Source organism: Salmo salar, chromosome 08 (genome assembly GCF_965601325.2).
Source record: "Salmo salar chromosome 08, fSalSal1, whole genome shotgun sequence".
In the NCBI taxonomy this organism is placed as follows: Eukaryota; Metazoa; Chordata; class Actinopteri; order Salmoniformes; family Salmonidae; genus Salmo; species Salmo salar.
The window spans coordinates 41,337,086-41,359,141 of record NC_138298.1 but is presented as its reverse complement, the minus strand read 5'-3'; the positions used below and the strand labels follow the sequence as shown (position 1 = coordinate 41,359,141).

The following is a 22,056-nucleotide window of genomic DNA, read 5'->3' as shown; positions in this document are numbered from 1 at the left end:
TAAAACCACAAGTTAGAATCCCTATCTACATCCATGGCTAATTTAGGAAAGGGACAATTTTAACCTCTTCGCTATAGGGGGCAGTATTTTCACGGCCGGATAAAAAAACGGACCCGATTTAATCTGATTATTACTCCTGCCCAGAAACTAGAATATGCATATAATTATTAGCTTTGGATAGAAAACACTCCACAGTTTCTAAAACTGTTTGAATGGTGTCTGTGAGTATAACAGAACTCATTTGGCAGGCCAAAACCTGAGAAGATTCCAAACAGGAAGCACCCTCTCTGACTATTTCTTGGCCTTCTTGATCATCTCTATCCAAAACAGGGGATCTCTGCTGTAACGTGACATTTTCTAACGCTCCCATAGGCTCTCAGAAGGCGCCAGAACGTTGAATGATGACTTTGCAGGCCATGGCTGAAAAACAGTAGCGCATTTGGATAGTGGTCGATCTGAGAACAATGAGACTGGGGGCGCGTGCACGAGACGACTCCATGTTTTTATTTTTTCGTCTTTGAACGAAAACAGGGTTTCCCGGTCGGAATATTATCGCTTTTTTATGAGAAAAATGCATAAAAATTTATTTTAAACAGCGTTTGACATGCGTCGAAGTACGGTAATGGAATATTTTGAATTTTTTTGTCACGAAACGCGCCGGGCGTGTCACCCTTCTTTACCCTTCGGATAGTGTCTTGAATGCACGAACAAAACGCCGCTATTTGGATATAACTATGGATTATTTGGAACCAAACCAACATTTGTTATTGAAGTAGAAGTCCTGGGAGTGCATTCTGACGAAGAACAGCAAAGGTAATCCAATTTTTCATATAGTAAATCTGAGTTTGGTGAGTACCAAACTTGGTGGGTGTCAAAATAGCTAGCCATGATGGCCGGGTTATCTACTCAGAATATTGCAAAATGTGCTTTCACCGAAAAGCTATTTTAAAATCGGACACCGCGATTGCATAAAGGAGTTCTGTATCTATAATTCTTAAAATAATTGTTATGTTTTTTGTGAATGTTTATCGTGAGTAATTTAGTAAATTCACCGGAAGTGTTCGGTGGGAATGCTAGTTCTGAACGTCACATGCTAATGTAAAAGCTGTTTTTTGATATAAATATGAACTTGATTGAACAATACATGCATGTATTGTATAACATAATGTCCTAGGAGTGTCATCTGATGAAGATCATCAAAGGTTAGTGCTGCATTTAGCTGTGGTTTTGTTTTTGTGACATTATATGCTAGCTTAAAAAAATGGGTGTCTGATTATTTCTGGCTGGGTACTCTGCTGACATAATCTAATGTTTTGCTTTCGCTGTAAAGCCTTTTTGAAATCGGACAGTGTGGTTAGATAAAGGAGAATCTTGTCTTTAAAATGGTGTAAAATAGTCATATGTTTGAAAAATTGAAGTTTTCGGATTTTCGAGGAGTTTGTATTTCGCGCCACGCCTATCATTGGATATTGGAGCAGGTGTTCCGCTAGCGGAACGTCTAGATATAATCCATAGTTATATCCAAATAGCGGCGTTTAGTTGTGCGTTCAAGACACTATCCGAAGTGTAAAGAAGGGTGACGCGCCCGGGCGTTTCGTGACAAAAAAAAAATCTAAATATTCCATTACCGTACTTCGAAGCATGTCAAACGCTGTTTAAAATCAATTTTTATGCGATTTTTCTCGTAAAAAAGCGATAATATTCCGACCGGGAAACGTTGTTTTCGTTCAAAGACTGAAAATGTAAAATGGACTCTTCACGTGCATGCGCACACCAGTTTCATTGTTCTCAGATCGACCACTATCCAAATGCGCTACTGTTTTTCGCCCAGGGACTGCAGAGTCATCATTCCCCGTTCTGGTGCCTTCTGAGAGCCTATGGGAGCCTTAGAAAATGTCACGTTACTGCAGAGATCCTCTGTTTTCCATAAAGAGGCTATAGAAGGCCAAGAAATGGTCAGAGAGGGCACTTCATGTATAGAATCTTCTCAGGTTTTGGCCTGCCATATGTGTTCTGTTATACTCACAGACACCATTCAAACAGTTTTAGAAACTTTAGGGTGTTTTCTATCCAAATCAAACAATTATATGCATATTCTAGTTTCTGGGCAGGAGTAATAACCAGATTAAATCGGGTACGTTTTTTATCCGGCCGTGAAAATACTGCCCCCTATCCTAAACAGGTTAAGGAGAAGTGTATCTTTAAAATGGTGTAAAATAGTCGTATGTTTGAGAAATTGACATTATTATATTTTTAATGTTTTGCATTTCGCGCCCTGCTGTTCCATTGGATGTTGGCTAGACGTTCCGCCAGCAGAACGGCTATAGCCAACAGGTTTTAACTATCCCCCTCACCCTCTTGGTCGGGGACCCAGAACTGCTCTTCAGGCCCATAACCTTCCCAGTCCACTAGGTAGTGAATGCGACCTCTCAGGCGTTTGGAATCAAGGATGGCTCGTATAGCGTAGGCAGGTTCCCCTCCGATGTCCAACGATGGGGGCATACTGCGGGTAGACCGGAGGATGAAGGGGACCGGTTTTAGCAGAGACACATGGAAGGACGAGGAGATTTTATACTGATGGGGTAACTGGAGGCTGTACGTGACAGGGTAGATGCGATGGGTTATCTTGAAGGGACCAATGAAACGAGGACAGAACGTTTTGCAGAGGAGGCAGAGCCGGATGTCTCTGGTAGAAAGCCACACACCGGGGTGAAAGAGTGGCGTAGGTCGGCAACGTCTGTCGGCAAAGCATTTCTGGGTATTAGAGGATTCCTGCTGATGCCGGTGAGCGGTCTCCCATACCCGCTCACTACGCCGAAACCAGTCGTTGACAGCTGGGACAGTACCAGGCTCCACCTCCCAGGGAAACATGGGGGGTTGGTAACCAAGGACACACTGAAACGGAGTAATGCGGAGGGATGAGTGCATGAGTGAGTTCTGAATGTATTCGGCCCAGGCCATATACCGACTCCAGTCGTGTGGAGAGGTAGAACATTGTTGTCGGAGGTACTTCCCCATTTCTTGGTTCAGGCGTTCCGTCTGCCCGTTGGTCTGGGGGTGTTACCCGGAAGAGATGCTGAGAGCGACCCCCAGTCGGTCACAGAAGGCTCGCCACACCCGGGAGACAAACTGGGGCCCACGGTCAGAGATGATTTCCTCCAGAATCTCATACAGACGGAACACCTGCTGGAACATACACTCCGCCAATTCCATGGCATTAGGTAGATGAGGAAGAGGACCCAGATGACACATTTTTGAAAAACAGTCTACTATGACAAGGATGGTGGTATTACCAGAGAATTCAGGAAGGGAGATGACGAGGGCTTTTGGTTTGGGCGCAGACTGGACAGGAGAGTACGTAATCCCTTACGTCGGATGCCAGTGAGGACCACCATAACTTCCGGGCTAGAAGTTCGGTGGTTCATGTAATGTCCAGATGTCCTGACCCCAAGGACATGTGACAACATTGCATCAGTTGGGGTCTAACAGCTGCTGGTACGTAACTCTTCCCAGCTGGTGTCTCAGGAGGAGCCGGGTCTGAGGTTAGGGCTTCTTGTATGGCAGAGTGAACCTCCCACTGTACCGGTACCATAATGCAAGAGGAAGGCAGAATGGGTGTAGGGTCTGAGTTACTGGTCGGAAGGTCAAACTGGCGAGAGAGAGCATCAGCTTTTACGTTTTTCTTTCCAGGGATGTAAGTAACATGAAAATGGAAGCATGTGAAGAATAGAGCCCAGCCGGCTTGTCTGGAGTTTCTCTTGGCCCCTCTGATATATTCCAGATTACGATGATCTGTGAGGGGATGTTTGCACCCTTCAACCAGTGGCGCCACTCCTCGAGGGCTAGCTTGACGGAGAGGAGTTCTCTGTTTCCCACATCGTAATTCCTCTCAGCGGGGGATAACTTCCTCGAGAAGAAGGCACAGATATGTGATTTTGAAGGTGTTCCCACCCGCTGAGAGAGTATGGCTCCTACTTCGGAGGCACTGAATTTCCCTGCGAGCCCTCTTCGGTAGACGGTATGTAAAGCAGCCTCATTCCATTCACTCCCTGCAGCCATGGTGCGGAACTCAAAGGCGTACTCGGCAGCTGAATTGCGTCCTTGATGAAGTTCTATGAGGAGGTCTCCTATAGGACGACTGGAGGGGGAGTGATCGAATACCTCTTTGAAGAGGGTGTGGAAATGGGTCTCGGATCTGAGTTCTGTGCTGTTGGCAGTCCACATGGCGGTGGCCCAATCCAGGGCTTTGCCTGTGAGTAGAGACACAACAAAATCCACCCTGCTCTTGTCGGTGGAGAAGATAGTGGGGTTGTGCTCAATGTATTTGCTGCATTGCATCAGAAATCCCTGACATTTCCCAGGTGAACCGTCATATTTTCCAGGCATGGATATGAACGAAGGAGGGCTATGGGTTACAATACCTGGCATCGGAAGAGTAGGGATAGGCTGGCGGAGAAGATTGCAAATTTCCCCCATAAACTCCTCTTGCTGGGTTAGGAGCCGCAGTAGCACCGCTGAATCCATTCCGTTTTTAGTTGAGGTATTTTGTAATGAATATTCAGGGGAAAACTGTGTAGATTCACGCAGAGCGCAGCAGATGTTGATTAAGCCTTCGCAGAAGGCAGGAATCATGGTCACAAGCAGGCAATGGTTAAATACAGGTAGAAAGTCAAAGAAATCAAACAATACCTCACAACCATACAAACAGAAAGAACTGAACTAAATAGGGAGCTGATGAGGCCAGGTGAGAAACAACACAGGTGAAATCAACAAACAAAATTGAAAGACAGGGCTACGTTCCAGAACACAAAGAAACAGGGCTACGTTCCAGAACACAAAGAAACAGGGCTACGTTCCAGAACACAAAGAAACAGGGCTACGTTCCAGAACACAAAGAAACAGGGCTACGTTCCAGAACACAAAGAAACAGGGCTACATTCCAGAACACAAAGAAACAGGGCTACGTTCCAGAACACAAAGAAACAGGGCTACGTTCCAGAACACAAAGAAAAAGCAGAACCTTACACTTGGTATAGAATAAATACCTGCCAGCTATTTTAACTGTCTGTAATGTCTACTTGGTAAATGTTCGTAATGTCTACTACCGTCTTTCAATCTAAACTGTAACGTCTTTTTAGTTGTGTGTACCCCAGGTAGACTAGCTGTTGTTATGTAGTCAGTGGATCCAACCAGGTAGACTAGCTGTTGTTCTGGAGTCAGGGGATCCAACCAGGTAGACTAGCTGTTGTTATGGAGTCAGGGGATCCAACCAGGTAGACTAGCTGTTGTTATGTAGTCAGAGGATCCAACCAGGTACTCTAGCTGTTGTTATGGAGTCAGGGGATCCAACCAGGTAGACTAGCTGTTGTTATGGAGTCAGAGGATCCAACCAGGTAGACTAGCTGTTGTTATGGAGTCAGCTAATGGGGACCCAAGTCAAATCACATGAAGTCTCTGTTTTAAACAGACAGTAAATGTGTTGTCATTGTTAATGGTTCTTCAATGTTCAGAAATATTGACTGTTCTGTTATCTCTCATTGTAGCTGAGTGAGCTGTGACTTACATCTAAAATGAGCCTCTCTGGGGAGAGAGAGGAGACCACTGCCTCTAAAATGAGTCTCTCTGGGGAACGAGAGGAGGGGACCACTGCCTCTAAAATGAGTCTATATGGGGAGAGAGAGGAAGAGACCACTGCCTCTAAAACGAGTCTCTCTGGGGAACGAGAGGAGGGGACCACTGCCTCTAAAATGAGTCTATATGGGGAGAGAGAGGAGGGGACCACTGCCTCTAAAATGAGTCTCTCTGGGGAGAGAGAGGAGGGGACCAATGCCTCCAAAATTACCCAAGACACCAGTTCTATGAGGTAAGTGATTCAATGTAAAATATACAGTTCTCTTAATGATATAAAACTAAGAGAAAAGTGTTCCCAAATGACATAAAATGTTGGTCTACATCATTCACTTAAAACTGTATCTTTATAAAGAAACATCAGGACTTATAGATGTTCCATTATACAGTTGTTAAAAGGAAGTAGATGAGGTATTGATGAGATATTGATGAGGTGATCTGTCTCCCTGTTTTGTTCAGTGTTCAGAAGCCCAGAGCAGAGTCCCCTACAACCAGCCTGCTATCAATGAAGAGTGATCAGCCACCTGCTTTCAGCCAGGAACCATTACCAGATGACAATAAGGAAGTGGAGAGTTTGGACAGTGAGGATGTATTAAAGATCACAGACAACCTTCTGGACAGAAGAAGTAAGACTGTGTTTCATACAATATTACAAAGAACGGTACAAAAGCCCTTATAAAACACACACACAAACTTATGAGTCCCAACTCTCATTGTTTTCCTACAGGTCAAACTCTGCTGACAGTCCAACAAGACATTAAGGCTAAACTGAAACACAAGTATCAACACATATCTGAAGGAATTGGACACCATGGAAACCAAAGTCTTTTCAAGGACATCTACACAGAGCTCTACATCACAGAGGGTGGAAGTGGAGGGCTCAATAATGAACATGAGGTTAGACAGATAGAGATGGCATCCAAGAATCAAACCACACAAGAGACACCAATCAAATGCAACGACATCTTCAAGCCTTTACCTGGACAAGATAAACATATCAGAACTGTGCTGACAAAAGGAATCGCTGGTGTTGGAAAAACAGTCTCTGTGCAGAAGGTCATCCTTGACTGGGCAGAGGGAAAAGCAAATCAGGACGTTAATTTCATGTTTCCTCTTCCTTTCCGTGATCTGAACCTGAAAAAGGACCAATACAGTCTGATGCAACATATTTCCCACTACTTGTCAGAGCTGAAAGAGATTGACAGCATTGAAGATGGTGAAACAAAAATAGTTTTCATTTTTGATGGTCTGGATGAGTGTCGACTTCCTCTAGACTTCAAAAACAATGAGAAGTGCTGTGATGTCACGAAGCCAACCTCAGTGGATGTGCTGCTGACAAATCTTATCAAGGGGAATCTGCTTCCCTCTGCTCTCCTCTGGATAACCTCACGGCCTGCAGCAGCCAATCAGATCCCTCCTGAGTGTATTGACCAGGTGACAGAGGTACGAGGGTTCAATGATCCACAGAAGGAGGAATACTTCAGGAAGAAAATCCCAGATCAGAATCTGGCCAATGAAATCATCAAACACATGAAGACATCAAGGAGCCTCCACATCATGTGCCACATACCAGTCTTCTGTTGGATATCAGCCACTGTGCTTGAGATGATACTGAAAGAGGCAGAGAAGGATGAAGTCCCCAAAACTCTGACCCAGATGTACTCACACTTCATATTCATCCAAATAATTCTGAAGAACAGGAAGTACAACATAGCCACAGAGACAAACCCAAAGGAACTGTCTCAGTCAGACAAAGAGATGATCCTGAAACTGGCAAAGCTGGCTTTCCAACAGCTGCAGAAGGGCAACCTGATCTTCTATGAGGAGGACCTGAGAAAGTGTGGCCTTGATGTCACAGAGGCATCAGAGTACTCAGCATTGTGTACAGAGATCTTTAAAGAAGAATCTGGCCTGTACCAAGACAAGGTCTACAGCTTTGTGCATCTGAGCGAAAGGAGCAGACCAAAGTGCAGCGTGGTTGTAGTTCCACATTTTATTCAATCCGTGAAACTTTGCAATACATAAATAACTGAATTGACAAAACAATAAACCATGACGCAGAGAGAAACAAACACTACTCAAAATATAATAACCCACAAAACCCAGGAAGAAAAACCCCTACTTAAATATGACCTCCAATTAGAGACAACGAGGACCAGCTGCCTCCAATTGGAGATCACCCCAAAAAACAACAACATAGACATAGAAAACTATATCTAAACATAGATATGGAAAACATAGAACAAAACACACCCCTTGTCACGCCCTGACGTACTCTACCATAGAAAATAACATCTTACTATGGTCAGGACGTGACAACTTTACCTTCTAGACATATAATACTGGTAGCTACCTTAACAATACTTTACCTTCTAGACAGTACTGGTAATTACCTTAAACAATACTTTACCTTCTAGACAGTACTGGTAACTACCTTAACAATACTTTACCTTCTAGACAGTACTGGTAACTACCTAAACAATACTTTACCTTCTAGACATACCGTACTGGCAGCTACCTTAACAATACTTTACCTTCTAGACATATAGTACTGGTAGCTACCTTAACAGATTAAACTAATAACTAGTTATATCATCTCAACATAACTATTGTTGTGCCTGTTGTAACTGGTAGCACCGCTACTTTGATACACTTTCCTCTTAACTTTCCTGTCAACTCTCAACTATTTCCGTCTGTTCTTATCATTTTAATATCAGTTCAATAAAATACAGAAAAGTGTCATCTCCCACTATCCTTTATTGAGTAACTTCAAGTGATGACGTGTTCCTCAGAACGTCAAGAACACTACCATTGAGCTGAACAATCCTGCCAAGCATTTCTGCAGAGGCCTGACTGAAGGTGAGTTACATTACTGCTGCCGAATGACTACCTTTAATGATCTGTACCACAACATGTTATCATGTGTTTTCTGTGATTGTCAGATTGGACATCAGACAGTGTTGTGGTGGCTGCCCTCGGTCGTCCTTTAGACCTGTATCACAACATGTTATCATGTGTTTTCTGTGATTGTCAGACTGGACATCAGACAGTGTTGTGGTGGCTGCCCTCGGTCGTCCTTTAGATCTGTACCACAACATGTTATCATGTGTTTTCTGTGATTGTCAGACTGGACAGCAGACAGTGTTGTGGTGGCTGCCCTCGGTCGTCCTTTAGACCTGTATCACAACATGTTATCATGTGTTTTCTGTGATTGTCAGACTGGACATCAGACAGTGTTGTGGTGGCTGCCCTCGGTCGTCCTTTAGACCTGTACCACAACATGTTATCATGTGTTTTCTGTGATTGTCAGATTGGACATCAGACAGTGTTGTGGTGGCTGCCCTCGGTCGTCCTTTAGACCTGTATCACAACATGTTATCATGTGTTTTCTGTGATTGTCAGACTGGACATCAGACAGTGTTGTGGTGGCTGCCCTCGGTCGTCCTTTAGATCTGTACCACAACATGTTATCATGTGTTTTCTGTGATTGTCAGACTGGACAGCAGACAGTGTTGTGGTGGCTGCCCTCGGTCGTCCTTTAGACCTGTACCACAACATGTTATCATGTGTTTTCTGTGATTGTCAGACTGGACAGCAGACAGTGTTGTGGTGGCTGCCCTCGGTCGTCCTTTAGACCTGTACCACAACATGTTATCATGTGTTTTCTGTGATTGTCAGACTGGACAGCAGACAGTGTTGTGGTGGCTGCCCTCGGTCGTCCCTTAGATCTTGGGATGTTGTATGACTGCCGCAGTGACTCATTTTGTTCAGGTACCGTATGCTTTTCCAGTTTAAAGACTTCAAAGTATTGAGGATGTAGTTATTGTTTAGCTCATGTACCATATGTGTGTAGAGTGCATAGTTTAAAGACAACTGTTTTATCTAATGTTTAAAAGCATGGACTGAGTCAGCGCTGGTATCCATTTTGTTGAGTGCTGGACTTTATAGTTTGTCTTGTGAATAGTTCATATTGTGAAATATGTATTATGATATATTGTGAAGTCCTGCAGTGAATGTAATATTGTTTTATCTCCTTAGATGTCAGTCTTTGGGATAACAGTACAATAGCCTTCATGCGTCAGTCTCTACCGCGGCCTCTCACAGAGGTGAAGTGTATTGAAGGAGACTCCCTTCAGGACAGATTCAGGGCTCTGGATGTGACCACTCCTCTCAGAGCCAGTGTCCTGTCTGGACTGGTGGAGGTTGGTGGTGCTGCTGGATACCTGAACCATCCTGTTCAGTCCACACTGCAGGACCGGGTCACTCTACAGTACAGAACCACTACCAGACTGGACATGCTCAGTCACAGGGTGCTTCAGGAGGAGACAGACAGAACACAACGAAAGGCAACTCATGTGGTCATGGCTGTCCTCTATGGAGCTCAAGCATTCTTTATCTTTGACAGCAAACAGATCAGCGGACAACACAGTGGTGCAGGAGAGGCGGATATGCACAATGTTGTGAAGAGGATGATGCCCACCTTCAGTGCAGATCAGATCTTTTCCAGCTTGAGTGACGATGAAAAACCAAACAGTTTGTTGTATCAGTGTACTCTCTACAGTGATGTAGACCATATCAATGGCTCCATGACGTGTGACAGAGCTCTGCAAGTCTATGAAACTCTCCCGAAGCACCTTGGACAGCAAGGAGAGAAAGCAGTGCCTCTGTACGCATGGCTCTATCCTCTGAAGAATCTGGGACATTCAGTTGAAATCATGCTCCTATTGTTCACCAAGGCAGAGTGTGTGCTGGACCATCTGAGGCAGGCCACCATGAGATGCCAGGAGATAATGACAGACTCCACCAATAGTTGTGTGATGAAATGGTTTCCTGATCTGACGTATAAACTGTCTAGATTATCAGAGCTTCTGCAGAAGTACTGGTCAGAGTTTAAGAGAGAGCTGTCCATGGCAGTAAAGACCATGAGAGAGAGTGAAGGGGTGGATGAAAAGCGACTGAGAGACATTCTCCAGAACCATGACCAGTCTCCGTTCTGTCCTCAGTCCGTACAACTGTGGCTAAACAACAAGGCAGCGGAGGTGAAGGCTCTGAATGTCTGTAAAACAAGAAACATCCCCATAATGAAATCACAGGAAGAGCTGGACGGTGTCCTCAGATCCTTAAAGGACAGGATACTGTGTTTCACTCTGACCTCCCTGGAGGATGAAGATCCATTCCTCTCCACCATGGAGCAGCACAAACACTCTGTACCAGAGAACACAATGAACCAATCTGATCTCACTGGACAGCAGGAGACACACTATGTACAAGAGAACATCGTGAACCAATCTGATCTCACTGGACAGCAGCACAAACACTCTGTACAAGAGAACACCGTGAACCAATCTGATCTCACTGGACAGCAGGAGACACAGCGACCGTTCAAACCTCCAGATTTAACTCAGAAATTTAAATCTGACCTCCGCTTGTTCACCAAATCCTATGAAGACAGAAGAGATGGAGAGAACATCAAGTTCATTGCAGCAGTTATACCAGATATCAGTGCTCCTGGATCCTCCATTCGTCTGTATCAACAAGGCAGTCTCATCACCACCAACTTCCTGCTGGGATTAAAACCTGATCCAGTCCAGGTAGCAGAGATAAAACAGAGCTGTGTCCTCCTGAAGTTTCCACAGTCAACCATCAGAAGACCTGAGAGATACAGAGTAGAGTACAGAGTCATGACTACTGGTCTTATCAAGGTTAGCAAACGGCCATGGAATGAGGTAGTGACCCTGGCTCCTGCAGAAACCTGTGTAGTGCCTGGTTTGAAACCGTTCACACTGTACCAGATCAGGTACTCTGTTATAGAACACTCTGGTATGAGTGACTTCAGCAAGGTCATTGAGGTCAAGACCCTGAGATCCCCACCTGAACATCTGTATGTGAGCCGGCTGCTGAACAAAACAAAGGAAACCATCAAAGTGACTTGGCTCCAGCCTGAGTGTAATGATGGTGCCTCTGTACTCCACTACAAAGTGGACTATAAGGAGGCAGGACTGGAGGGCTGGTCTACCATGGTAACAGAGGGACCTGAATGTAAATGCATCATATCTCTGAACCTCAGTACCTGCTACAGAGTCAGAGTGTCAGCTGTCTATGGAGAAGGAGACACCAGTGAAACCAGCAGAGAGACAGATGTCCCAGTCAATGGTGAGCTACATCAAGTCAATCTATCTTGACATGCATGTGAAAAATATTTTAATATTTAAGACATCGTTCTGGCTGAAATTAAATGAAAATAATGAGTTGTCGATCTGTGAAGTATATTGGACTATCATAGATCGATAATCACTGTTACATAGTGTCTATCATTGTTATAACATCACATCATTACTGGTGTTACATAGGGACATTTATTTCGCTAGTTTGTTAATACCCTGACCAAATATTTAGGTACACAGGTATTTTAATCAACAATTTACTTCTTAGTCTGGTACATAGACCTCTCAGAGAGAAAGGCCTCCCTCCTCCTAGAAGTGCTGAAACTCCAACCAGAGAAGAAACCAGTAGAGCTGAAGGGCTGGTCAGATGAAGAGAGTGAAGTGAGGAGTTTCCTTCAGTGTCTGTCCTACATCTCACAGCTGAGGTGAGTCTGAACATGTGTGGTGGTTAGTGATTATGTGATGCTAGTTGTTATTATCTTGTAGAAACATTTGACATATAAATCTCAAGTGTTGGTAAATCTTGTAGCGGTATTGTTAGAGAGGGGTAAAGGTAAAGAATTTGTTGGGGCGCCAGGCAGCTATTAACCCTGCAGAAAGGAAAAGAGTAGGATAGAGAGAGACCCACTACCAGACACACACACATCAGCAGAAGAGACTGTCTAGAGTGTAGGCTGTTAGCCAGATAGCCAGTGGAGAGAAAAGATAAGACACACCATATAAAACACCCATCACTGCACAGGGGAAACCCCACCAATAATACCTCATACAATAATGATGGCAGAGCAATTTAACGGCAACTTCATAGAAACAATTTACAAGAAAGAACCCAGTCATCAACATTAGAGGATTTGTAATAAATTGTATTACCTCCCAGTGGAGGAGTGCAGAGGGTATGAATGGTGGGGGGTCATAGACAAACAAAGGCCTTAAAATGTCCAAAATGTTCTGGGCCACATGTCATTAGTACCACATCAATACAGTTCAAATAACAAGATACAATAAACTGGCAAGCAACCTCCCTTTAACTAACATGTCAACCCAAATACTTCTGGCAGGGCAATAATAGTCCAGCCACGCTGAACCTCAAAGGGAAGAGCATTGAAAACAATAATAAAGTCTGCTGCAGTGTAAAGCGCTGGAGAGAGAGAGGGAAGAGAGAGAGAGGGAAGAGAGAGAGAGGGAAGAGAGAGAGAGGGAAGAGAGAGAGAGGGAAGAGAGAGAGAGGGAAGAGAGAGGGAAGAGAGAGAGAGGGAAGAGAGAGAGAGGGAAGAGAGAGAGAGGGAAGAGAGAGGGAAGAGAGAGGGAAGAGAGAGAGAGGGAAGAGAGAGGGAAGAGAGAGGGAAGAGAGAGGGAAGAGAGAGAGAGGGAAGAGGGAGAGAGAGAGGGAAAATAAACTAGAGTTCTGCAGCATCACACTATCAAACTGCCCCCAGAGAGTCTCCTTTCTGACTGCTGATGCAAAGTGGCAGCATACGGTGAAGGCTCCGTATAAAACTACACATGTTGGTGAATCTGGGAACATTTATCAGCCCATTTCCTGACATCACTAATGTTACATTACTAAATGTCACAGATAAATCATGTGAATGTCTCTAAAATGAAGTACTTTAACATATAACCAAAGCACATTATGTAAATGTACAACAACTTTATATATCTTTAACTATGACTGGTTTCATGTGTTCATCCATTTCTGAATCAGCTGTTACTGTCCTTGTTGCAGTTTCTGTCCATGGAGGTATGATCCCTCAAAGGTGATCAAGTTCCTGGTGGATCTCCTGTCTCAAGCAGCAGAGTGGGAGGAGCAGACAGGAGAGAAGACACTGAAGCTGGTATCATCAGTGTGTACTTACAACACCTTTCCTTTTCCCTTTCGAGACAATTCTGAACAGAGTGATTTCCTGCTGGATCTGTGCTCACATGTGAAGGACTATGAGACTCAAACAGGCAGGAGTGTCCTTCCAGCATTACAGCCAGTTTACCAGTCAGCTCCTGCAGTCTGGTCCATATACCTCTCAGAGAGAAAGGCCTCCCTCCTCCTAGAAGTGCTGAAACTCCAACCAGAGAAGAAACCAGTAGAGCTGAAGGGCTGGTCAGATGAAGAGAGTGAAGTGAGGAGTTTCCTTCAGTGTCTGCCCTACATCTCACAGCTGAGGTGAGTCTGAACATGTGTGGTGGTTAGTGATTATGTGATGCTAGTGGTTATTATCTTGTAGAAACATTTGACATATAAAACTACAAGTGTTTGTAAATCTTGTAGCGGTATTGTTAGAGAGGGGTGAAGGTAAAGATTTTGTTGGGGCGCCAGGCAGGTATTAACCCTGCAGAAAGGAAAAGAGTAGGATAGAGAGAGACCCACTACCAGACACACACACATCAGCAGAAGAGACTGTCTAGAGTGTAGGCTGTTAGCCAGATAGCCAGTGGAGAGAAAAGATAAGACACACCATATAAAACACCCATCACAGCACAGGGGAAACTCCACCAATAATACCTCATACAATAATGATGGCAGAGCAATTTAACGGCAACTTCATAGAAACAATTTACAAGAAAGGACCCAGTCATCAACATTAGAGGATTTGTAATAATCTGTATTACCTCCCAGTGGAGGAGTGCAGAGTGTATGAATGGTGGGGGGGTCATAGACAAACAAAGGCCTTAAAATGTCCACAATCTTCTGGGCCACATGTCATTAGTACCACATCAATACAGTTCAAATAATAAGATACAATAAACTGGCAAGCAACCTCCCTTTAACCTCTCTAGGGTAGGGGGCAGTATTTTGACGTCCGGATGAAGAAGGTGCCCAGAGTAAACTGCCTGCTACTAAGGCCCAGAAGCTAAGATATGCATATTATTAGTGGATTTGGATAGAAAACACTGAAGTTCCTAAAACTGTTTGAATGATGTCTGTGAGTATAACAGAACTCATATGGCAGTCAAAAACCTGAGGAAATATCCAACCAGGAAGTGTGGAAATCTGAGGTTTGTAGTTTTTCAAGTGATTCCCTATCTAGTATACAGTGTCAGTGGGGTCATTTTGCACTTCCCAAAGGCTTCCACTAGATGTCAACAGTCTTTAGAACGTTGTAACATGCTTCTACTGTGAATGGGGAGAGAATAAGAGCCATTGGAATCAGATGACGGAGAAAATGACATGAGCTCAGTGGCGCGAACTCACGTGAGATTTAGCTGTGTTCCTTTTCTTTTTTGAAGACTAAGGAATCGTCCGGTTGGAATATTATGGAAGATTTATGATAAAAACATCCTAAAGATTGATTCTATACATCGTTTGACATGTTTCTACGAACTGTAATGTAACTTTTTTGACTTTTTGTCTCAGCTCACTGCGTGAGCACAGTGGATTTGGATTACTCGACTGAACGCGCGAACATAAAGGAGGTATTTGGACATAAAGGATGGACTTTATCGAAACAAATGAACATTTATTGTGGAACTGGGATTCCTGGGAGTGCATTCCGATGAAGATCATCAAAGGTAAGTGAATATTTATAATGCTATTTCTGAGTTTTGTTGACTCCATAAAATGGCTGATTTGGTTTTGTGACTGAGCGCCGTACTCAGGTTATAGCAAAGTTTGCTTTCGCTGTAAAGCTTTTTTGAAATCTGACACAGCGGTTGCATTAAGGAGAAGTGTATCTATAATTCTTTGAATAACAGTTGAATATTTTATCAACGTTTATGATGAGTATTTCTGTAAATTGATGTGCTCATTAACCGGAAGTTTTGGGAGGCAAAACATTTCTGAACATTACACGCCAATGTAAAATGGGGTTTTTGGATATAAATATGAACTTTATCGAGCAAAACATACATGTATTGTGTAACATGAAGTCCTATGAGCGCCATCTGATGAAGATCATCAAAGGTTAGTGATTTCATTTTAGCTGCATTTCTGGTTTTTGTGACTCCTCTCCTTGCTTGGAAAATGGCTGTGGTTTTTCTTGCTTCGGCGCTGTCCTAACATAATCTAATGTTGTGCTTTCGCCGTAAAGCCTTTTTGAAATCGGACAATGTGGTTGGATTAACGAGAAGTGTATCTTTAAAATGGGATATAATAGTTGTATGTTTGAGAAATTTGAATTATGAGATTTTTGTTGTTTTGAATTTGGCGCCCTGCTATTTCACTGGCTGTTGAATAGTGTGTCCTGCTAGCGACGCTAGCGTCCCACATACCCCAGAGAGGTTAACTAAAATGTCAACCTAAATAAGTCTGGCAGGGCAATAATAGTCCAGCAATGCTGAACCTCAAAAGGAAGAGCATTGAAAACAATAATAAAGTCTGCTGCAGTGTAAAGCACTGGAGAGAGAGAGGGGAGAGAGAGAGAGGAGGGGGGGACAGACGGCGGGGGGGAGAGAGGGGAAGAGAGAGAAAGAGAAAGAGAGGGAAGAGGGAAAATAAACCAGAGTTCTGCAGCACACTATCAAACTGCTCCCCAGAGAGCTTCCTTTCTGACTGCTGATGCAAAGTGGGAGTGGTGAAGGCTCCATATAAAACTACACATGTTGGTGAATCTGGGAACATTTATCAGCCCATTTCCTGACATAACTAATGTTGCATTACTAAATGTCACAGATAAATCATGTGAATGTCTCTAAAATTAAATACTTTAACATATAACCAAAGCACATTATGTAAATGTATAACTACTTCATATATCTCTAACTATGACTGGTTTCATGTGTTCATCCATTTCTGAATCAGCTGTTTACTGTCCTTGTTGCAGATTCTATCCAGACTGGTCTGATCCCTCAAAGCAGATCAAGTTCCTGGTGGATCTCCTGTCTCAAGCAGCAGAGTGGGAGGAGCAGACAGGAGAGAAGACACTGAAGCTGGTATCATCAGTGTGGACTTACAGAACTTTCCCCTTCTGTGACTCGTATTATGATGATGATGAGATCAAGGAATATCAATGTGATTTCCTGCTGGATCTGTACTCACATGTGAAGGACTATCAGACTCAAACAGGCAGGAGTGTCCTTCCAGCATTACAGCCAGTTTACCAGTCAGCCAGTCCTGAAGTCTGGTCCATAGACCTCTCAGAGAGAAAGGCCTCCCTCCTCCTAGAAGTGCTGAAACTCCAACCAGAGAAGAAACCAGTAGAGCTGAAGGGCTGGTCAGATGAAGAGATTGAAGTGAGGAGTTTCCTTCAGTGTCTGTCCTACATCTCACAGCTGAGGTGAGTCTGAACATGTGTGTTGGTATATCTGTTTTTTTATACATGTTTTATATATTTTTATTTTATTTATACGAAGATTTGTTGACATAACACATGTTGCGTTAGTATTCAGAATATGACTGAGGTTAAAGGTCAAACTGTCAGCTTTGTCAGGGCATTTTCACCGAGCCAAAACAACAACGAATGTGTCACTGTCCCAATACATTTGGACGTCACTGTCTCCTAAATGTCTGATTTGATGTCCCACATGTTTTGCAGTTTCAGATGTGATGATGACAGGTTCTTCCAGACTGTGTGTGAATCCATCCCTGTGAGGTCCAGAGAGGAGGACCAGCAGTTGGCCTCTCTCCTCCAGGCCTTGGGCTCCACCCTGTCACTGGGAGGAGAGTTACCCAGGAAAACCTGCAGGTCTGTGGGGAGAGTCCTGGGTCTCTGTGCCTCCAGAGTGGACCTCACTCTCACCCCCAGCAAGATCTCTCTCCAAGGAGCCTTACTTCTTTTGAGACATGAGTCAAAGCTGCACAAGCTCAGGTATGTTCAGTAAGACAGCTTTTACAGGTCTATTGAATAATTGATTTTCCTACTGAGTATTTATCTGACAAGGTTTCTCTGTTTAAAGTGACTTGAGTTTTGTCTTTTCATTCCAGGCTGAATGTGGGTATGGCAGTGAAACTGTCCAGACTGGTTATGAGGACAGAGAGAGGTGCTCCTCCACTGACTGTCCTAGAACTCTCCCTGGTCCTAAAGAGCAGCCAGCCACCAGAGAGAGTGTTATCCAGGGCTCTGAGTAGTGTGGCGTCCCTGCTGAGACTCTGGAGGGTTCAGTGTCTGGACCTGACTGACTTCTGGATCCAGGGTCACTCTCTCATCACACTGCTGTGTCACCAGGGACCTCTCTCTCTCAGGTCAGTCTGAAGCTGATGTTTTTTAAAGTAGAAATAGTAACTTCATTCATGTGTTTTTCTTCATATTTCTGACTGCCTGTATGTTCCAACCTCCTAGACTGAACTCAGACACTCTGCAGCAGCTGACTGTAGTTGTGTATGAAGCTCAGGACAAGGACTTGACTCAGTGGTTCCTGGAGAAGGTTGGTGGAGACCTGACCTCCTGCAGGCTGGACTGGGAAGTGCTTCTCTCTCTGCTGCAGCATTCAACCCACAACATCACTGTGGACCTCAGGAAGAACGGGCTTCTAGAGAAGAACATCTCAGATCTTCTCCCCTTTCTGGGAAGAGTTACTCTCAAGAGGTGGGAGATCTTCTTTCTCTAGTCAGACTTTCTAGAAATAATAAAATAACTATTTCTATCCAGTGACATGTTGTTCTGAGTTATCCTCTGTAATATCATTATGGTTTTATTCAAGAGGTGGGAGATCTTTATTCAATATTTATAGACTTTAATTATTAATGTCCTATCCAGCCAGTTGTTGCTATGTGAGTTATTCTTTATAAAACCTTGACATAACCACAACAATCCATTCTCCATGTTTGTTCAGGTCCAGTTCCAGGTTTGTAAAGTCCTCCATCAGACAGATCTATGACAGTAGAGACAGTGACTGTGTGTCCAGTTTGTTGAGGTCTTCAGACCATTGGATCAACCTGAACAGCAGAGAGCTGGACAGAGTGGACTGTACTGCTCTGTGTTTTACCCTGCAGCACAGCCACCAAGTCAAAGTCAACCTGCTGTGGACCTCCATACCACCGGGGGCGATAGAGAGCATCCTGCCTCTTCTGGACAGAGTCTCCCAACTCAGGTTTAGTTAACACTCTTTGACCCTGCTAGAATGGATAGAACTATGAGGCTTTCCACTTCCTGACTGATTTAACCTCTAACCCTAACCTTAGTGTAATGTACTAACCTTAACCTCAGCTAGGGGTGGAATTGAAGGGGAACCCTTGGGAGTTGACCTGATTAACTTCTTTGGGACATGGGGGCAGTATTGAGTAGCTTGGATGAAAAAGGTGCCCAGAGTAAACTGCCTGCTACACTGGCCCGGAAGCTAAGATATGCATACTATTAGTAGATCTGGATAGAAAACACTCTGAAGTTTCTAAAACTGTTTGAATGATGTCTGTGAGTATAACAGAACTCATATGGCAGGCAAAAACCTGAGAAAAAATCCGACCAGGAAGTGGTTTGTAGTTTTTCAAGTGATTGTACTAACCTTCACCTCAGCTAGGAGTGGAATTGAAGGGGAGCGCCTGGGAGTTGACCTGACTAACAGAGTTGTAGTGTGTTTATCAGTGTTTTAAAGTGTGATGCTGTGAAAATAAGTCTCTCTCTATCCTCTCTCACTCTCTGTCTCTTTCTCTCTGTCTCTCTCTCTGTAGTGTTGACAGGAAGTTACTGTTGAGTTTCCTCCAGTGCTGTGCTGCCTCTCAGATCCAGCAAGGGGCACCATCACCACCAACAGCAGTATGGCTGCTCAGGTCTCTGCACTACAGGCTGGACTTCTCCTGCTCCTCCTCTGTGGACCTGTCAGCTCAGGACCAGGGGGAGGCTCTGTGTCTGACCACTGACCACTGCAGGGCCATCAGCTCTGTTCTGAAGCAGAACCAACACAGCACCCAGCTGGTCCAGAACCAGGTCCAGCTCATCCTAAGAGACTGTGAGGTGGAGGACAGAGCACTGAGAGAGCTGCTTCCCATCCTGCATATTGTCAAGCTGAGGTTAGACACACAAAGACAAACATTTGACCAACTAGTTTATCAGTAGGAGTTAGACCTACTCTGTGTCATAATGTTGTCTCTGCTTCTTGTCCTCTCAGCCCCAGCAAAGCTCTGCTACTTCAGCTGCTGGACCTTGTGTGTGAGGGGATTGAAGAGGGGCTGCTGAGGCACACAGAGTCCCTGTGCAGAGCCCTGGATGGGGAGCTGGACCTCAGTGAGACCAGGCTGGACCAGAAGGCCTGTGGATCTCTGGCCCTGGTTCTGGAACACTCAGAGGGTCTGTCAGAACTGGACCTCAGCCACTGTCAACTCACAGACCACCACCTACAGCCCCTGATCACACACCTGCATAAAGTACAAGTCCTGGAGTGAGTGGCTTTCAGTGTGTGTGTGTGTGTGTGTGTGTGTGTGTGGATGTGTTTAACTATACTTTTGGGGACCAGAATAGAATAGTAAACAAACAAAAATTTGACCAACTGGGGACATTTTGTTGGTCCCCACAAGGTCAAATGCTATTTCTAGGGGGTTTAGGATTAAGGTCAGAATTAGTGTTAGGGTTAGAATTAGTTTTAGGATTAGGATCTAGGGCTAGGTTTTTAATTAAGGTACGGGTTAGGGTCTGAATTGTATGTCCCCACAAGGTTATTTGTACAAGACTGTGTGTATGTCACTACATGATAAATATCCGATCTCTCTCCCTCTCTCCCTCTCTCTCTGTGTCTCTCTCTCGCTCTGTCCCTCTCTCTCTGTCTTTCTCTCTCCCTCTCCCTCTCTCCCTATCTCTCCCTCTCTCTCTCTGTGTCTCTCTCTCACTCTGTCCCTCTCTCCCTCTCTCTCTGTCTTTCTCTCTCTCTCTCTCCCTGTCTCTCCCTCTCTCTCTGTGTCTCTCTCTCGCTCTGTCCCTCTCTCTCTCTGTCTTTCTCTCTCTCCCTCTTTCTCCCTCTCTCGTAGCCTGAGTCACAATGACATCACTGATGCTCTGACTGACAGAATACTCCAACTGGTCTCTACCAACACTTCAATACACACCGTACGGTAAGGGTGTGTGTGACGGTGAGCAGAGCATGTGTGTGTGTGAGATCATATGGGTGTGTCTGTTGCTGAGGACAATTGTTGGAGGATAATAATAACAACATTAAAATAATAATAATAATGCTTTTTTTTCTCTACAGACTCTTCAACAACAGAATCATGAACAGAACCGCTTTCCTGACAGACAAGAGGTTTGAGATTGGAATAAACATCAGGTCTTAGTCCAGGAAGAGGAAGAGATGGCTGTTAGGTCTTAGTCCAGGAAGAGGAAGAGATGGCTGTTAGGTCTTAGTCCAGGAAGAGGAAGAGGAAGAGATGGCTGTTAGGTCTTAGTCCAGGAAGAGGAAGAGATGGCTGTTAGGTCTTAGTCCAGGAAGAGGAAGAGGAAGAGATGGCTGTTAGGTCTTAGTCCAGGAAGAGGAAGAGGTGGCTGTTATGTCTTAGTCGAGGAAGAGGAAGAGGAAGAGATGGCTGTTATGTCTTAGTCCAGGAAGAGGAAGAGATGGCTGTTATGTCTTAGTCGAGGAAGAGGAAGAGGAAGAGATGGCTGTTATGTCTTAGTCCAGGAAGAGGAAGAGATGGCTGTTATGTCTTAGTCGAGGAAGAGGAAGAGGAAGAGGAAGAGATGGCTGTTAGGTCTTAGTCCAAATCAAAATAAAATGTTATTGGTCACCTACACATGGTTAGCAGATGTTATTGCGAGTGTAGTGAAATGCTTATGCTTCTAGATCCGCCAGGGCAGCAGTATCTAACAGGTAATATCTAACAATTTCACAACAAAACCTAATACACACAGTCTAGTAAAGGAATGAGATGAGAATATATAAATATATAATATATGGATGAGCAGTGACAGAGCAGCTAAGATGCAATAGATAGTAAAGAATAGATAGTGAAGGATACAGTATATACATATGAGATGAGTAATGTGAGATATGTAAACATTCTTAATAAAATCAACTATATGTACTGAACTGGTCTGATGCTTTAAGCAAGCTGTTTGATTAAATAATGAAGACACAGAAATGACTCGAGGGAGCCAGAGATCAAGATAGCCTTACCAGAAGAAAAACCCCTCTTCCTTAGCCTACTCCTCCCGCTGCTGCTGGCCTTTGTACATTCTGACGTTATGCTCCTAAAGTTTCTGATAATAGGCTACACCAGCAGTCGGCAACCTTTTCCAATTTATCTGACCATTTCTACTGATCTGGTGCCAGTTAGGATTTTCATATTCACATTTTACTGGAACAGTTTCATTTAATTTATAGTCGTCTTTGTATCTCAACATCATTCTGTGGTTAATCTATATTCTATCTAAATGAAAATGATACAAATATAAAATAAATGTTTATTGCC

The 22,056-nt window shown here is 44.0% G+C and overlaps 2 protein-coding genes across 5 annotated transcripts; both read left to right on the top strand.

Annotated features, from left to right (window-relative positions):
- Nucleotides 1-5,858: 5,858 nt before the first annotated feature.
- LOC145881491 (protein NLRC3) lies at nt 5,859-9,170 on the top strand. Its single transcript, XM_082978294.1, has 7 exons — nt 5,859-5,863; nt 6,088-6,254; nt 6,356-7,608; nt 8,421-8,487; nt 8,663-8,714; nt 8,847-8,898; nt 9,123-9,170. The coding sequence occupies exons 1-7, from the start codon at nt 5,859-5,861 to the stop codon at nt 9,168-9,170; spliced, it is 1,644 nt and encodes a 547-aa protein (XP_082834420.1).
- A 500-nt stretch (nt 9,171-9,670) lies between these two features.
- On the top strand, nt 9,671-21,674 carry LOC106610311 (uncharacterized). Of its 4 annotated transcripts, XR_014393002.1 has the most exons (13): nt 9,671-11,781; nt 12,061-12,217; nt 13,519-13,950; nt 16,547-16,999; nt 17,258-17,530; nt 17,647-17,904; nt 18,002-18,247; nt 18,495-18,752; nt 19,330-19,668; nt 19,767-20,036; nt 20,620-20,703; nt 20,841-20,985; nt 21,027-21,674. XR_014393002.1 is itself a non-coding variant. In XM_082978231.1 (12 exons), exons 1-12 carry the CDS (start codon nt 9,702-9,704, stop codon nt 20,920-20,922), a joined length of 4,926 nt encoding a protein of 1,641 aa, XP_082834357.1. In that variant the 5' UTR covers nt 9,671-9,701; the 3' UTR covers nt 20,923-21,674. The 4 variants fall into 4 exon arrangements, 3 of the variants coding, with proteins under 3 accessions (XP_082834357.1, XP_082834356.1, XP_082834358.1); XM_082978231.1 differs by having other exon boundaries at nt 17,264-17,530; nt 20,841-21,674; XM_082978230.1 differs by having other exon boundaries at nt 20,841-21,674.
- The last annotated feature ends 382 nt before the right edge of the window (nt 21,675-22,056 follow it).

What these genes read in the sequence shown, in the direction of transcription:
- LOC145881491 (XM_082978294.1), top strand. An exon ending in GACCAAAGTGCAGCGTGGTT is followed by an intron (nt 7,609 to 8,420) that starts GTAGTTCCACAT and finishes CGTGTTCCTCAG; the next exon opens with AACGTCAAGAACACTACCAT. An exon ending in CTGCAGAGGCCTGACTGAAG is followed by an intron (nt 8,488 to 8,662) that starts GTGAGTTACATT and finishes TGTGATTGTCAG; the next exon opens with ACTGGACATCAGACAGTGTT.
- LOC106610311 (XM_082978230.1), top strand. Translation starts at nt 9,702, where the DNA reads ATGCGTCAGTCTCTACCGCGGCCTCTCACAGAGGTGAAGTGTATTGAA. An exon ending in TCCTACATCTCACAGCTGAG is followed by an intron (nt 17,000 to 17,257) that starts GTGAGTCTGAAC and finishes CATGTTTTGCAG; the next exon opens with TTTCAGATGTGATGATGACA. An exon ending in CTGCATATTGTCAAGCTGAG is followed by an intron (nt 19,669 to 19,766) that starts GTTAGACACACA and finishes TTGTCCTCTCAG; the next exon opens with CCCCAGCAAAGCTCTGCTAC.